The 17,718-nt window shown below is 43.2% G+C and overlaps 1 protein-coding gene across 7 annotated transcripts in view; it reads right to left on the bottom strand.

Annotated features, from left to right (window-relative positions):
- The window catches only part of CYFIP1 (cytoplasmic FMR1 interacting protein 1), a 92,193-nt gene that overhangs the window by 54,471 nt on the left and 20,004 nt on the right, over positions 1-17,718 (bottom strand). For all 7 annotated transcript variants that reach the window (XM_065402482.1, XM_065402524.1, XM_065402507.1 and 4 more), the window contains 7 exons: positions 17,095-17,248; positions 15,779-15,935; positions 10,503-10,599; positions 10,039-10,115; positions 7,782-7,890; positions 7,086-7,205; positions 3,344-3,543 (listed from right to left, as the gene is read on the bottom strand). In XM_065402482.1, the coding sequence (XP_065258554.1) occupies positions 3,344-3,543; positions 7,086-7,205; positions 7,782-7,890; positions 10,039-10,115; positions 10,503-10,599; positions 15,779-15,935; positions 17,095-17,248 (914 nt within the window). The remainder of the gene's footprint in view (positions 1-3,343; positions 3,544-7,085; positions 7,206-7,781; positions 7,891-10,038; positions 10,116-10,502; positions 10,600-15,778; positions 15,936-17,094; positions 17,249-17,718) is intronic.

Here is a 17,718-nt window from a genome sequence, read left to right as displayed (position 1 = left end):
TGACTAAAATGTAGCCTTAATCACAGTCAGTTCGGTTTCTTTTGCACTCTAACAGAGGTCAATTAAAAATCCCCTGGATCTCATGACTAACTTGAACAACAGGGCTAGTGGAGTTGAGCTGTTTCCACACGTTTGACAGCCTATGTTTCCACAAATAACCAAGGCTGCAGCCTCTTCTTGGACTTGAATATACAGGAGGTTAACAAACTCATGTGACTAAAATTCTGAAAACCAGCAGCTGCAATTAGTAAATCTTTAAATCTTTTAATAGCAGTCCATCCTATTGTTTAATCTCAGAGCATTATCAAATGTAAAATAATTACAGATAGTCAGGTAGTTCAACGTGCAGTTTGCTGTAATACTTCTGCAGAAACAACTTCAATTTTTGTGCCCCCAAGACTGAAGTCTTTGTAAATGCCTGAAAACCTTTAACAAATAATTTAAAAAAAAAATTGTCAAGTGTTCTGAGGGAGTGGGGGAAGAGCTCCAAGACATGCTACGTACAAATTAGTTTTACTGTTAAGCATTTATATTAAAGAATAACTAAAGGTTAAAAAGAGAGTGACTAGTTAATTTGAAAAAAATTACACGTTCTACACCTGCCCTCGTACCCCCTCCCCGCTAATTTTTGTAGTTTTACAATTACTTTTTTTTTTTTTTTTTTTTTAAATAAACGTTTTTCTTTCCTCTGACGTTTGTGTGTAGCCTTCACACAGAAAATAGTCTATGGAAGGGGAAGAATGAAACTGCCTACGCACACAGAGCCGTCAAATACACATAATACATTGAAAACTTAATCACTGGGCTTACTTGTAATAATTTGTGTGACTAAAGTGTGACAAACTGATAATGTACCATTATATTTCAGTTTGTACTTTGCACTTTAATGGCAGTCATGTCTGTATGCGTACGAACATGTTAAGAACCGCCCAGGGCCGCCCGGGGGGGGGCAAGTGGGGCAATTTGCCCCGGGCCCTGCAAGCCCTGGCCTGGCGGCGGTCCGGGTCTTCGGCAGCATTTTGGCGGCGGGGGGTTCTTCAGTGCTGCCGAAGACACGGAGCGACTGAAGGGCTCCCTGCCGCCGAAATGCCACTGGGTGAGTACAAGCGCCGCAGCTCCCCCACTTTGCCCAAGGCCCCCTGAATCCTCTGGGCGGCCCTGGAACCGCAAGATACCAAAGAGTCCTGGTAGGAAAAAATTAACTGGATCAATTGTGTGTATGTGCACACAATTCAAAAAAGCACATAGCTATGTGATCACACATGCTTAAAGCTTTCTGTATATATCAGAGCAATTCTGTGCACAATAATGAAATCAATCAAGCTGGATGACTAGCACAGATGTTATCTAAGATCTCCCCCACTTGATCATCTTTCAAATTAATTATCCTGCTAGGCTGGAGCTCAGCCTAACCCAATTTGTGTACACACTTTTATATAAATAAGCAGCCGTACCACAGAACCCAATTTGATTTCCTCAATGATTCCACATTCACTTCCTAAACATTTTTAGTGGTGTATACCAAATGCAGCCTCTGAGCTGATGACTGAACACAGACTAAATACATTCAGTAGATGTTTAATTTCTTTCATTGGTGAAGCTTTCAGAATATAGGAAAGTCAAAGTTTGACTATGCAGTGTTTTTCCAGGTAACTATATTCCAGTTATTCCTAAAATACCTCATCATATTGAATGAGTCTGGGGCTGAATTTGAGAATTTTGACAAGAATTAAACATATGCAGTTATTCGTAAGTAATACATCCAGCTGTTCTCCATAGGAAGACTCAAGCAATAAAAACTGTTTAGTTAATGCCTCCAGAACAAAAAGGACCCTGTTCCTTTCTGCACAGCCAGAAACTTTGACCCAAAATACAAGTATTATTGAAAGGGAAGACAGAGGAAGCTCTCTGGGGAGAGTGGGAGGTGAAATGATCCTGTTCTACCTCTCCCCACCTCCGAATAAGTCAATATAATTTCACTATCATTTCACAGTCAGCAGGCTTCTCATTGTATTTCACTCCTGAAGGTAAATGTGCTCTAACCACAAACTGAAAAGAAAGTAAATGCAACACAAGTCCAAAAAAAACCCCAAACCCTCTTCTCCCGTTAGTGTCCTCAACTGACTCAAGCACTCTATTTTATATTCCGTCCCCACATCTCTACCATTCTGTATCTTTAAAAGCAGGAATGCAAGACATGGAACAAATCTGCTGTGGCATCAGGAAATCACAGTATATATTTGTGAATATGTCAGCTATATAAAGCAAGAGAAGCCCTGGATCAGAATACACAGGTATGCAAAAATGCCACTAACCTCCCGCGGGGGAAAAACAAAAAGACTGAATTATATGAATTATGGCTTACTTGCAAAATCCACTCAGTTTTGATGGCTGGGAATTCTGCATTGCTATATTAATAACCTTTGTGATTAAAAAAAATGCATTTACACTTGAATCCATTGTACTGTGGTCAACTTCAAAAAGGCACTTGCCCTCAATGACAAAAGAGGGGATCAGTAACATAATCAATAGGAACAGTGTATCCAGAACTGCCAGAGTGCAGAAGAGAGTGACGACACATGTACAAAGATACTTGGCTACACTCAACCACTGAACTCTGTCTCAAAACAGTAATTCATCCTCTTTTCTTTGCATTATCACAGAACCAAGGGATATAATTTTGCTTCCATTACTTATTGTTATAAAATGTTTTACTACACGATTTTGTTTACGAAAATTTCCTCCTAACATGTACCTTGAACTATTTTTAGATATTCTTTATTTTACAGCATATTGTAGATAGATCATTAAAATTTCACAGAATTTGGCAACTCAGGTTAAGTTTGGCTTTTCTCCTATTGTGGACATATACTAGCACTGTCAAATGTACGAACGGATAAGTAGTCTGAATCACTTTGCCTTCTTACACATGTACATTTGTATGCCACACGAACTATTCCAAACATTTAAAAAGGAGATAGAGGAAAAACATGAGGAGAACAGAGACAGGATTCACCAACATTTGTTATGAAAGAGGTTAAGGCAGAGATAAGCTGTTACAACCTTCACTTGTAATCAATTCTTCCTCTGACTATAAATAATCATAAAAGTTCAAGTTTTGTACAAACTAATTTTAAAAAAAGGAAACCAATGTACCCATTGGGACTCAATTAATCGATTTTTTTTTTAAATGAGAAATTGTATTTTTAAAAATACTGCCAAAATATAGACAGTTGTCAACCCTCGCTTATACCAGATAAACAGAATCTACTGTACATTTCACCCTGCTGATATAACAAACTACACATGCAAAGACAATTATTTAAAAGGCCGCCATGCTAACCTGTTAGTGGATCCATTGTAGCAATAATTTGGAAGGAAATCATAGTTGAGCTCCCAGAAGACATGAAGAGTGATTCTTCCATAGGGAGCCGACACATTGTGATTGGCTTCTCTGAACATGGCATCAAAGCTGTCCAAGGTCATGTATCTGCTCAGTAGCTTGTGTGTCATTTTATTTATCTCTACCAAGCCATCTAGCTCCTGAGAACATTTAAAACAAGAGGGGGGGGGGAGAAATGTGAAGAGAATTATCAAATTTTCTTATGAGCTGTACTATGGCGCTCATCACTACAGCATCTGAGTGATTCACAGACATTAATCCAGCTTCAGAAACCCGGTGGTATTTTTCCGATCAGTAAAATGGGGATCTGAGGAACAGAGAGATTAAGGTAATAAGTTTATATTAATTTTGGGTGCCTGAGTTGAGGCACCCAGGACCTGATTTTTCAGAGCACTTAGCATTATGTACAGCGCTTTATATATTCAGACACTGCTCCCAATGACTTCAGTCACACTTCTGAAATTCAGGCCCCCTCCCCGGCTTCAAGTTGGGCACACAGAAATTGAGGAACACACAACTAATGACCACCAGTAAAAAGTCTGATTAAAGTGACTTGCCCAGCATCACATAGGAAATGCTGTGGCAGTGACAGGGATAGAATCCAGGTTGCCAGGACAGCATTCAACTGCCTTAGCCACAGGGCCGGCTCCAGGGTTTTTGCCGCCCCAAGCGGGGGGGGGGGGGTGTTCTGCCGCGATCGCAATCCACGGCAGCTCCACCGCTCCGCTTTCTTCTTTGGCGGTAATTCGGTGGCAGGGACCGAGGGACCCTCCGCCAAATTGCTGCCGAAAAGCCCGACGTGCCGCCCCTTCCCCTTGGCCGCCCCAAGCACCTGCTTGCTCAGCTGGTGCCTGGAGCCGGCCCTGCTTAGCCATGAGACTGTCCTTGGACTGTCCTGCAACTCCCTGCCTCATTCACTGCACACCTTTCAACTTCTACAGCAAATGAGGCTGGGACCCTGATTCATCCCCAGAGCTGGCCCATCCTCTGCACTGAATGAGGCAAGTGGGAAGAAAGGGATGGGGGAAAAGGAAGTGATCATGTAATTGAAGACTGTGGGCATGTCTACACAAATACTTAATGCACAGCAAGCTGGGGTGTAAATCTACCCTGCACTAGCCAGCCACCCACTAAGTGTTTGTGTGGACCCTGCTCCCATGCACTAAAAGTTCCCAAGTGTGCTTGTATCTACACTGCTTTGAACTTTTAGTGCGCAGCAGCAGGGTTCACATGAAAACTTAGCAGGCAGCAGGCTACAGCAGGGTAGATTTACTTCCCAGTTTACCACGAAATAATTGTTCATGCAGACAAGCACTGTATCAATAATGCATATGCACAAGGCACCTCTACGCAATTATTCTGTATGTATCTGTGCTGCCCCCTCCTTTTATGCCTCTTCTTTAAACTAAACAATCTTAGTCTTTTCAGTCTTTTCTTGTTTGGAAGTCTCACTATGTTTCATAATTTTCATTGTTGTGTAGCTCTGAAACCCGTCTGCCTACTGTATCTTTTTTGATATAGGGTGAACAGAACTGAACATAGTATTCCAGGTGAGGATGTTGCATATTAAACTTGCAAAGCAAGAACTGAAGTGGCCAGAGTATTTTTCTCCTTCTCTCCCAGGTTAAACTAAGGGTGTAAGATTATGGTGAGACCTAGCATAAGCCTTCTTGCCTGTCCGTGGAGCTTTGGAAATAGAGTTTGTTCATTAACATTTTAATCAGGAAACCAACTAAACTGACACCTTGGTATGTATATATGGGTTCCCTCTGTGGCCATTAGTTAGATCTGATTACTTTACTGACAAAAACAAGTTTTTCCTATTGGCAACTCTACAGAGCCAGGTGTCTAGTGAAAGAGATAGCTATTCCACTTCAGGCATCTAATGAGACTGTATGCTAGACTCAGACCCTGGATTATTTGTTTTTGGTCTGCAGTTACGTATTGAGTGCAGAACAGCTGATCATATAAAAGTTGCTATTTCAAACTTAAATAATTATAAAACCTTGTCTCCCCATGTTGCCTCACAGCCCCATTTCAATTTCCAAGTATATCATGCAACCTGCCTTTTACTTTCATTTCTCTCAAGGCCCTGCACTGTGAGAAATTTTCTTCTGGCCCAGCAAAGCAAAACACAGCTTCTTCCAACACCAATTAATGCTGCTCATGAGCTGACCAGGACAACTTCAAGAAGGGAAAGGGTGGAGTCTCCCCCTCACTCTTCCCAAGCTTGCTGCCTGTGAAGTGCTCCCAGCCCCCAAGCACAGGAAAATGAACTAGACAGTCTCAAACACAGCTGTAACACAAGACAGTGCACCATGTTAGACTGCCCAGGCATCTCAATCTCATTTGACAGGAATACTAGTGAAGCAGCATGAAAGAGGGGAGAATGAAAGCTGAGCAACAGAGGAAAGAAGAGATTTCAGCTGGTCTGCTTAAATTCTTTTCTGTTTACACTTATTTAACTCATCTTTGGGACAAAGCAGATAACTTTGTTAGTCTAACAACACTCCTCCCCTTCGATAACATATGTGAGAGTCCCTGGCATATCAGGAGAAACCCAAGAAATACTCCAACAAAACCAAAGAAAATTTTCTATTTCTAAAGTAAAAGAGAAAAGAGTTTTATTTTGTATTTTGTAGAAATCTTTCAGGCTTTCTTTGTACATCAAGGGGGGGCAAACTTTTTGGCCCGAGGACCACATATGGGTGGGGAAATTGTATGCATGGCTATGAATGTAGGGCTGGGGTAGGGGGTTGGGGTGCGGGAGAGAGTGCAGGGTAGGGGGTTGGGGTGCAGTGTGCAGGAAGGGGCTCAGGGCAAGGGGGTTGTGGTACAGGAGGAGTGCGGGGTGTAGGAGGGGGCTCAGGGCAGGGAGTTGGGGTGCAGGAGGGGGTGCAGAGTGCGGGAGGGGGCTCAGGGCAGGAGGTTGGGGTGCAGGAGGGGTGCATCAAGGGGCTCAAGGTAGGGGGCTAGGGGGCTCAGGGCAGGGGGTTGGGGTGCAGGGTACAAGAGGGGTTCAGGGTGCAGGCTTCGGCCTGGTGCCGCTTACCTTGAGCAGCTCTGGCGTGGCAGCGGTGTGCAGTGGGGCTAAGGCAGGCTCCCTGCCCGCCCTGGCCTCATGCTGCTCCCAGAAGTGGTCAGCATGTCCGGCAGTGGCTCCTGGGGGTGGGGTGGGGGCAGGCGGCTCCGCCACACACTGTCCTCGCTTGCGGGTACCACCTCTGAAGCTCCCATTGGCCGCGGTTCCCCGTTCCCAGCCAATGGGAGCTGAGGGGGGCGGTACCTGCAGGCGAGGGCAGCACACTGAGCCCTCTGACCCACCCTCTTCCCCCCAGGGTCCGTAGGGACCTGGTGCCACCGCTTCTGGGAGTGGCACGGGGCCAGGGCAGGCAGAGAGCCTGCCTTAGCCCTGCTGCGCCACGGGGCTGGGAATCCCACGGGCCAGACTGAAAGCCCTGACAGGCCGGATCCAGCCTGCGGGCCGTAGTTTGCCCTCCCCTGTTGTACATCATAAGGCTGAAAAACACGGGTGCAGCTCTGAATGTAGACAAGACCTGAGATACATCACTAGTTTTGGGGAGCTGCTTAAGCCATTCCCAGACCCAACAAGCAATAGTATAGCATTAGCACCACACTTCCAATGAAAACCCTGTAGGTCAGCTTCAGCAACAATACTTACAACAATGGAGGTCAAGTCTTCACTTTCAAATCGACCAATTGCCAGTTCCATTGACTTATACATGGCTGCTGAAATCCGCTGAGTGATTAGGCGGTTCAGATCTATTGACCTACCAAGAAGCTAAAGAAAAACAACCCCCCAAAATGTATCAGACAAAATGGTATGAGACTAATCTTGATTAAGGTAAGAAAACCAATTTTTCTTAATTAACAGATAAAATGAAGAGCTGCATGTGTATATTATATTCAGACATAATATACAGATAATACATATGAACACGTATGTTGAGTACACAAGTTACCCCATCCCACGTTCTCACACAAAAAATACTATAGGTGGTGCATCAAAATCTAATCAAACACTGAGCTAATTATGAATATGTTTCCAAAGAAGACTTGATGATAAACTTGTAGAAGACTGAAAAATTATTCAGTTTAGAGAGACAATTCCATCATGCACCATATTTCTGTACTTTTAAAAACTAAATATTTGCATTAAAACAGGATCTTTCCAGCTTTAGAGGTCATCTACTGCTGCTGCTCGAAATTATAATGTTCTGTCTCTGATGGTCACAGTCAAGCTGTTGTGGATAGGGTGACAACAGAAACAGAATATTATGCCCTCAGGTGTGGAATAAGCACTAGGTACATCAACAGTATTAAAAAAAACGAGTGGTGGAGCATCAGTTTTACTCACTTGGACATGTCTCTGTTTCAGCAGTGTCTCATACCGGTTGGATGGTGGTAAGTGAATTGTTGCCCCCTGATTCTTGCATTCGGAGCGCAACCGTTTATCCAGAAGCAGACTATTATGAGGAAAAAAGAGGTTACTGTACATTACACAGAAAACTACTGCAGAAATCAAAGAATTATAGAATCGTAGGACTGGAAGGGACCTCGAGAGGTCATCTAGTCCAGTCCCTTGCACTTATGGCAGGACTAAGTTTTATCTAGACCAGGGTTTCCCAAACTTGGTTCGCAGCTTGTTCAGGGTAAGCCCCTGGCAGGCTGCGAGACGCTTTGTTTACCTGAGCGTCCGCAGGTAAGCGGCTGTACCTGTGGATGCTCAGGTAAACAAAGCGTCTCGCGGCCTGCCAAGGGCTTACCTTGAACAAGCAGTGAACCAAGTTTGGAAACCCCTGATCTAGACTATCCCTGGCAGGTGTTTGTCTAACCTGCTCTTTAAAATCTCCAATGACTGAGATTCCACAACCTCCGTAGGCAATTTATTCCAGTGCTTATCTACCCTGACAATTAGGAAGCTTTTCCCAATGTCCAATCTAACCCGTCCTTGCTGCAATTTAAGTCCATTGCTTCTTGTCCTATCCTCAAAGGTTAAGGGGAATAATTTTTCTCTCTCCTCTTTGTAACAATCTCTTATGTACTTGAAAACAGTTATGTCCCCTCTCAGTCTTCTCTTCTCCAGACTAAACAAACCCAGTGTTTTTTCCAATCTTCCCTCATAGGTCATGTTTTCTAGACCTTTAATAATTTTTATTGCTCTTCTCTGGATTTTCTCCAATTTGTCCATATCTTTCCTGAAATGTGGCGCCCAGTACTCCATTTGAGGCCTAATCAGCGCGGAGTAGAGCAGAAGAATTACTTCTCTCGTCTTGCTTACAACACTCCTGCTAATACACCTCTACCCCGATATAACGCTGTCCTTGGGAGCCAAAAAATCTTACCGCGTTATAGGTGAAACCACATTATATCGAACTTGCTTTGATCTGCCGGAGCGCACAGCCCCGCCCCCTCCCCCCCGGAGCACTGCTTTACCGCATTATATCCGAATTTGTGTTGTATCGGGTCACGTTATATCGGGATAGAGGTGTACATCTCAGAATTATGTTTGCTTTTTTTTGCAACAGTGTTAAACTAAATATGAGTCAACAGTGTGTGATCCACTATGACACCCAAATCCCTTTCTTCAGTACTCCTTCCTAGGCAGTCATTTCCCATTTTGTATGTGTGCAACTGATTGTTCCTTCCTAAGTGGAGTACTTTGCATTTGTCCTTATTGAATTTCACCCTATTTACGTCAGGCCATTTCTCCAGTTTGTCCAGATCATTTTGAATTTTAATCCTATTCTCCAAAGCACTTGCAACCCCTCCCAGCTTGGTATCGTCCACAAACTTTATAAGTGTATTCTCTATGCCATTATCTAAATCATTGGTGAAGATATTGAGGAGAGCTGGACCCAGAACTTATCCCTGTGGGACCCCACTCGATATGCCCTTCCAGCTTGACTGTGAACCACTGATAACTACTCTCTGGGAATGGTTTTCAACCAGTTATGTACTCACTTTGTAGTAGCTCCATCTAGATTTTATTTCCCTAGTTTGTTTACGTCATGTGAAACAGTATCAAGAGCCTTATTAAACTCAAGATATACCACATCTACAGCTTCACCCCATCCACAAGGCTTGTTACCCTTTCAAAAGAAAGGTTGATTTGACATGATTTGTTCTTGACAAATCCATGCTGTTACTTATCATCTTATTATCTTCTAGGTGTTTGCAAACTGATTGCTTAATTATTTGTTCCATTATCTTTCCGGGTTCTGAAGTTAAGCTGACTGGTCTGTAATTCCCCAGGTTGTCCTTATTTCCCTTTTTATAGATTGGCACTATAATTTGTCCTTTTCCAGTCCTCTGGAATCTCCCCCGTCTTCCAAGACTTTTAGAAGAAAATCACTAATGGCTCAGATATCTCCTCAGTCAGCTCCCTGAATATTCTAGGATGTATTTCATCAGGCCTTGGTGACTTGAAGACATCTAACTTGTCTAAGTAATTTTTAACTTGTTCTTTCCCTCTTTTAGCCTCTGATCCTACCTCATTTTCACTGGCATTCACTATGTTAGCTGTCCAATCGCTACTAACCTTTTTGGTGAAAACTGAAACAAACAAAAAAACAAAACACATCTATAAAAGATGTTACTATCAGAATAGCTACCTTCCCGCCATAATCTTGTAGTATGCAAATATCTGGTCTGCCAACTTGTAGACGAATTGGTCAAAACACAAATTTACCTGGAAAATGGTAGAGACATTATTTATTAGTATTTGCACAGAAATAAAAAGGGGCACGTATCCTAGTCTCCCTTGTCATTACCTACAAAAACAAATCAAAAAGAGCTAGTCAGCACAAAATTCCTCTACTTCCCCAAGAAGAGCAGTTACTTCAATCTAAACAATGCCAAAACCGGACATATGCGTTTATTCAAAGCTTATCACCTAGGAAGACTGCATCCTCCTCCCTTTGTTTCTTTTTTTTGGCATTCTCACCACTTTCATTCTATATCATCACCATCTGCTTTGAAGATATATATATTGCTGCATAATGTTCCTTCACCTTTAACAGACTCAGTCTCCCTATTAGGATACATAACCGTTTTCTCCATAGATGAGTTTATTTACCTCTGCCTCAATTTCATCGTAGAGGAACTGCTTCTTAAATTTAGTAAGCGCATAATGAGCGCTATCATTGTAAAGATCCAAAGAATAGAGAACATACCTAAATGAAAAAGAAAAAAAGAATAGTTACTCACCCTACAGCAAATTTGATTCTTTGAGATGTTGTGGTCACTTTGGATCCCACTGAAGGTGCGCATATGGCTCATGGGCATGAGATCAGATTTTTTGAATAGCAGAGTTGGGGCGGTGCATGTATCCTGGGCCTCCTTGTGCTCCAGTGCGAAGGCATAAAGGGCAGTGTTGACATGGTGCTGCCTCAGTCCCCTTAAAATTCAAAGCCCATGGTAGGTAGGGACTTCTAAAAGAGAGCGCAGGTCATAACATCTACACTAACTATAACACCTTGAAGAACCACAGTTACTATAGAGGAAGTAACTGTTCTTTCTCCGAGTATGTGTCAGCGTGAATCCCGCTGTACGTGACTGGCAAGCAGTATCCTCTCAAGACGGTGGAAATAAGGTGTTTCAGTTGCACAAGTCAAACAGTGATTGTAGTACTGGTCACCCAAAGTTGGCATCTGTTCTAGCTGCCAAGTCCAAGACATAGTGTTTGACAAAGGTCAGTGGGTTACTCCATGTTGGTGCCTTACAGGTTTCTCATATCGGCCCATTTCTAAAGCAGGCAGAAGTCACCTGAGCTCTCGTGAAGTGAGCCTTGATGTCAAGTGGGAGAGGTACACCACCAGCTGGTAACACAATGTATCTCCTTGTGTTATCTGTTCCAATATTCTTTAAGATGATATAGGTTGGCCTTTGAATATCCTGTTACAGCCAGAAATAGATGGGGCAACAATTTGAATGGTTTGGTCCTGTCAATATAATAAAAGGGAAGCTCTAGATACGCCAAGTCTGTTTAACTTCTCTTCTCCCAGTGACAAATGTGGCTTTGGGAAGAAAACAGGTAAGTTGATGGATTGGTTCAGATGAGATTCTGATGTCATTCTGAGAATGAGTTTCAGGTGAGGTCTTAGCAACATATTTTCCCTTTGAAATGTTGGGGGTGGGGATGGGGGTTAGCCATAGTGCTTGCAGCTCACTCAAAGTGATAACAACTAGGAAGACCATCTTCAGAGTAAAGTGGTGTAAGGAGCATTCTGAGGGAGGCTCAATGCGTCTCAGAAGGACTATATCGAGGTCCCAGGCAGGAGGAGGTTCTTTGACTGATGGATAACTGTGTAATAGACCTTTAAAGCTCTTTTATACCATGGGTTGAGAGAAGACCAAGCACGACTGTACAGACAATTGACAAGCTGAAATCACTCCAAGGTGGACTCCAATAGAGCTGAGCCAAAGACCGCCTGCCTGAGGTGTAGTAGGTAATCAAGCATCTTCAGTACAGAGGCCTGTACTGGGCCCAGGCCTTTTTGGGCTGCCCATATTAAGAACCCCTTCCATTTTGAAAAGTTTTTCTGGTAAATTCTTCCTGCTTTGTATCAGGATTTCCTGGACTGGTAAGGAGCAATACCTATCCGTAGCATTCAGCCAGGCAACACATGCACCATCACGTTCAGTGACTTCAGGTCTGTGTGGAGTATCTGGCTGTGATGCTGCAAGATCTGATCCAGATGGTCTAGGAGCCGTATCAAAGGCTGAATGGACATCTGCAGAAGATCTGTCAGCCAGACCTGCCTTGGCCAGTACATAGCCACCAGGTTGATCATGGCTTTGGGCAGGTCTTCACTACGGGGGGGGGTCGGGTCGATTTAAGATACGCAAATTCAGCTACGCGAATAGCGTAGCTGAATTCGACGTATTGCAGCCGACTTACCCCGCTGTAAGGACGGTGGCAAAATCGACCTCCGCGGCTTCCCGTCGACGGCGCTTACTCCCACCTCCGCTGGTGGAGTAAGAGCGTCGATTCGGGGATCGATTGTCGCGTCCCGACGAGACGCGATAATTCGATCCCCGAGAGGTCGATTTCTACCCGCCGATTCAGGCGGGTAGTGTAGACCTAGCCTTTGTCTCTTTTGATCTTGGAAATCCCCCTGGAAATCTGGGGAACGGGTGGGAAGTTCTACAGCAACTCTTTGTTCTTCAGTAGGAGGAAGGTATCCAGCAGTGAACCTGGACTCAGGCATCCTCTAGAACAAAAGTTTTGCACTGTTCTTGGCAGTGCGCATGTGTACCATGGGGAATCCCCACTGATGGAATATCACCTCCATGGTGGATCTGTGCAATGAGCATTTGTGAGTGGTCACCGACTGCCTCAGGAATTCTTCTCAGTTGTTGCCGGCTCCCAGGAGGCGAAGGGCCTCTCAGAGTTACCCCGTTCTGATGGCACCAACTGCAGAAGTTGATGGCTTCAAGGCCAAAGGGCGAGGAGCAGACACCTGCTTGCTTGTCTATGTAGTGCATAGCTGTCGTGCTGTTTGAAGCTCTACATTATCGAGTTTGGAGGACTGGCAGGAAAGCCATGCAGGCTAGTCTGATGGCTCTGAGCATTAGGACCTTCACAGGTAGCCATATGTCACTTGGGGTCCAAGTTGCTTGGATCTATAGATGGTTCAAGTGAACTCCCCTACCTGTCCCTGACACACGTGTAATTAGTGTCTTTGTCAGAGAGGGGACTGAAAAGGAGACACACACCTCTTTTCACATTTGTGGATTCTAACCACCAAGCAAGTTCAGCAGTGACATGATGAGGTACTATGACCTCCTCGTCTATTGGGTGTTTCCCCAGAGAAAAAACTGTCCTGAGGCAGAGCTGAAGGGGGCATAGGCGAAGTCTGGCAAGTGGCGTCATGTACATGCATGCCACCGTGTGACCTAGCACTGTGAGGCATGTTCATACTGTGCTGGTTCTGATGTCAGCTGGAGTTTGAGTCTCCGTAGAGGCTTTTCCTGATCTGTAGGCAACCAGGACTTCTTTTGAACTTTATCATCTGAAGTGAGGTAAATGTCAGGTTTTTTACAGGTCACTAGGAGACGCAGCCAGGTGAATACAGATAGAGCACTGTCCCAGCCTGATGACATCTTCTACTCTCACCTGCTTCTGATCAGCCAGTTGTCCAATTACATGTAGATGCCACATCACCTCAGACATTCACAACACGTTCTGTGAAGACCCTTGGTACCATGATGAGTCAAAATGGCAGACCTCATACTGGTAATGATTTGATCCCACCATGAATCTTGGGTACTTCCTGTGGGCGGGTGGACAGCCGTACTGCCAACTCTTGCATTTTTTTTTTTTTTGGTCTGTCTCATGAAAACATGCTAAAAGCTGCCAGCTCACAAACTATCCCTTATTCAAAATTGTATGAAGTGTAATTGTAGCCATGTTGGTCCCAGGATATTAGAGAGACAAGGTGGGTGAGGTAGTATCTTTGATTGGACCAATTTCTGTTGGTGACAGAGACAAGCTTTTGAGCTTACAGAGAGCTCTTCTTCAGGTCTATAAGTCTACTCAGAGGAGCTTTTACTGAGGGATGACCCCCTTGGGCTGTTTGGAGTTGGATCTGAATCCGGGTCTGAGGTGATGCACACTGATTACTCAAGCAGGTGAAGTTTTAGCTGCACATCCCTCGACTTGTGAGCACTCAGTGAGAAGTATTTACACACGACTCATTTGTGGTTTTCCCCAAAACAGAAAAGGCATTGGTGATGCCGGTTGACCAGCAGGACGAGGTCTTTGTCGGACAGATAGGGATTAAACCATAAGGGTTTGGCACCTGCCACGGTGGTTAATGCCAAGTACTTGCCATGCTGTACGGGGGACTATGCGGGAGTGTCCTCTCTTTTGGGGGAGACGGCCAAAGAAAAAATTAACAAGGTAAGAGCTGAAGAAGGATTTTTTTCATAAAACTAGGTTAGAAACAGAGCTTGAAGTGAGTAGCAGATCGGACACTCCCCAGGTTCCATCTCACTTCTGTGGACAGTAAGAGAGAACTGAAGACACTCCCCTCTTTATTCCTTTATGCCCTTGAATGGGGGCCTGGGAGGCACAGGGTGCAGATGCTGCCCTGAGGGGCACAGCTACTCAGAAAATTCTGATCTTGGGCTCATGCATGCCTACAGTGGGATCTGCACTGACACGTACTCGAAGAACAAATATTCACAGTTTGTGAAATGCTTCTCTGTAAATATATTAACAAAAATACTTGATAATTGAAAAAAATTATACCTCATTTGTAGTTTAGACTGAGAAGATTAAAAATACAGAAGGCAAGCAGGTCTATTACCTGCAATGTACCCTGCCACAAAAAATCTGACTACTAAATTCTCTAGAAAGGAGTGAACAGTCGGGGCAAAAGTGCCAAACATCCAGTCCAGAGGCCTAATCCAGGCATTTATGTGGCCTGCATGACAGACTCCAGAGAACGCTGGCCCTCCTGAGCTAAGTCAAGCAGATAGCAGCAGGAGACAGCAGAGACCACTACCATACAAACCTCAGAATGTAACACTTGGTATCCCACATCTCCAAAACATTTCCCAAGCTATTGTTTTTACTAAGCATGACAATTTAAATGTGTGGAGTGGAAGACCTTTCAGACCACACAAGATCAACTTTTCTGTCCATTGCACGATAGGCCCCCATAGGGAATAGGAGCAAATAGAAAGCCACAGAAATGAAAAGCATTAAAATACTGCTATCAGCTTTGTCTCAAAAAGAGATGAAAACATACAAGACAATTTAGCTTCATTTTCTTTTTCCTTGTACATACACTCAGGATACTGAGAATAAATAATTGTTCACCTGCAGTTCTATTTCTCTGAAGACACTGTATTTGGCTGACTCCTACTTATCCACTTCAGAATAGGGTACATTTTCAATTACATTTTTTTCTGAAGGTGTTGTCCTATCATTCTTTGGTGTCTATTACATTTCTAGTGTGGGGAGCGATTTGCTTTCCATTCATCAAGGAAGTGAGAGTTAAATCCTGGCTGCTCTGAAGGCAATATGAGTGTTGCCATTAACTTTGATAGGGTCAGGATTTCACCTGGAAACTTTACGTTCTAGAGGGGGCAAAGAAGCACTGGGTGTTGCTCTCAGAATAAGGCTGGCCTGCCTGTGCCTCAAAGAACCAAAATCGTTGAGAGTCAGGGGAACTCACGCTAGAGTGCAGAAATGAAAGAGTAAGAATCCAGGAAACAGTATCTTTAAAGAATTACGTTTGCAATACTATCCCAGCAACAACTTGTTAACATCAGTGAAGGCACTAACTTTATAATACAATGGTATTTAAAATGACGCAAAAGAAGAGCACACATAGACCTTACTCCATCATTGATGCCTCTTTCGTCTCCAGAATATGGTCGGTCAAAATCCAAGGCATAGACATCTCAATGGGGAACTGGATTCTTCTACCCATGGTGAGTTCTAAGAAGAACTCTCTGAACCACAACTGGGACAGGTCACAGCATTGCTGCAAGGTTTCTTTCAGAATAAATGACAAGCCATTATTCTTCTCATATGAGAAACATGTTAAGAACAAAACAAAAAAATGTGATTATGATGGTAAATGTGAAACTACAAAGCAGGTGAGTCACTAGAGCTACATGTAAATCAAATTCAAATGTAAAACCTGTGAGGTTTGTAAAATAGTTATGAACACACAAAAAAGCTCAAGTGTTTCATTACAGAAAATATTGCCAAAGTGGGCCAGCCCACTGGTTTAGTGGCAAAAGTATATTATACCACCCTGGAGGAGAGCCAAGTTTAATTCTCCAGCAGGGGCTCAAAGTGCTGTAAAATCAATGCTCTCAGCTCAAGTAGTAGCTTGGGGAGAAGCATCTTGTGGCCATCATTTTTATTCCATCCATCCGATTAAGCAGTAGAATTGACTGGCCCCACATGATCCTTGCAGATTAGAAGGGCAGGGAATTATCTGAACTCTTGAGGGAGAGTCTGGAATAAGGGAAGATAATTCTGAGATGATGAGAGATTCCTTTAGTCTCTCCAGGTAACAGACACACCACAGGCAATGTTTTCAGATTGCTAGAGAACCAAAACAAGCATGAACTTTTTACTTTAACGTTTTCTAACGAACACAGTGCTGTTTATGGAAAGCGTTAGTACTGGAACTAACGGGCGCCTCTCTTTTGAGAGCTAAGGGTTCCAGAAAAATAAAAAGATGAAAGACAACACAACATGGTGATGACAAAGACTAGATACATTCAATGTCAGTAGGTGAATCCATTAGGATAACATGTTTCCGATTACAACTGACAGAATACAGAGGGGTAGCTAATCAATACCAAATTTACCACTACTGGGGACTCGGTGTGTCTTCTAAAAAAATAAAATTCTTAAATTTTTGCTATTTAAACAGGTTTGACATTGTGTCTTTATTATATAAAAATATAAGATAACAATAAAAAAAAAAATACAGCCCATTAAAACAAATGCATAAAAGGGAAAAAAACCAAAAGCATTTAGGTGAATCTTTCTTTTGTATTTCAAAAAGTTCTGACTGGCCAATGTTTTAGATAAACAAACCAGATCTAACTGGCTTAGGTAATCGGAAACATTTTCCAGGGCACGTTAAAGGCGTTAGGACATGCTAAGCTGGACACTGATCATCTACGTATCTTACCACTGAAATTTATCAAATGAGTGTAGAAGAAAGACTCGCGATGAAATTTTTCTATGTCCAATATGGTGGGCCCCTCAAGGCTACTTCTCAAGGTTTTCTTGGAACCACTTTTGTCAGCAATGAGAGACTCTAACATAGTTCTCACCATGTAAAGCTGTATCATTAAAGGAAACATTTGTGGTGGAAAGGAAAAAAGGAAAATACACATGGTACATTAGTTGAGCAACACTGAGAAATACTATCAAGAAAGTGACTGCTCCACTTCAAACTGAAACCTAGTAAAATTTTGGCAAGAGCCATGCCTTTCTCCTTTGGGAAAAAGATAACTGCTCCAACCAAAAGTTAATGCCAATATAAATGCCTAGCCAGAAAGCCTTCCATGTAAAGGGAGTCTGCATTAATATAAAGCAATAGATAATTTGCAGTGGACCAGTTCACTTGCCACAAATAAAAATAATAAGTAATATCTTACCACCAAAGTTTAAAAGAGGCGGATAGATGTAGGACTGCCTCAGAAACTTGTTTATCACATGCAATAGCTTTTCCATTCCAAGAGACTTGAGCTGCTTCAACAGCTCAGCAGAGTTTAAGGACTCTGTCATAGTGCGAACCATGTAGAGCTAA

Source organism: Emys orbicularis, chromosome 1 (genome assembly GCF_028017835.1).
Source record: "Emys orbicularis isolate rEmyOrb1 chromosome 1, rEmyOrb1.hap1, whole genome shotgun sequence".
In the NCBI taxonomy this organism is placed as follows: domain Eukaryota; kingdom Metazoa; phylum Chordata; order Testudines; family Emydidae; genus Emys; species Emys orbicularis.
This window is presented reverse-complemented; position numbering and strand designations above follow the sequence as displayed.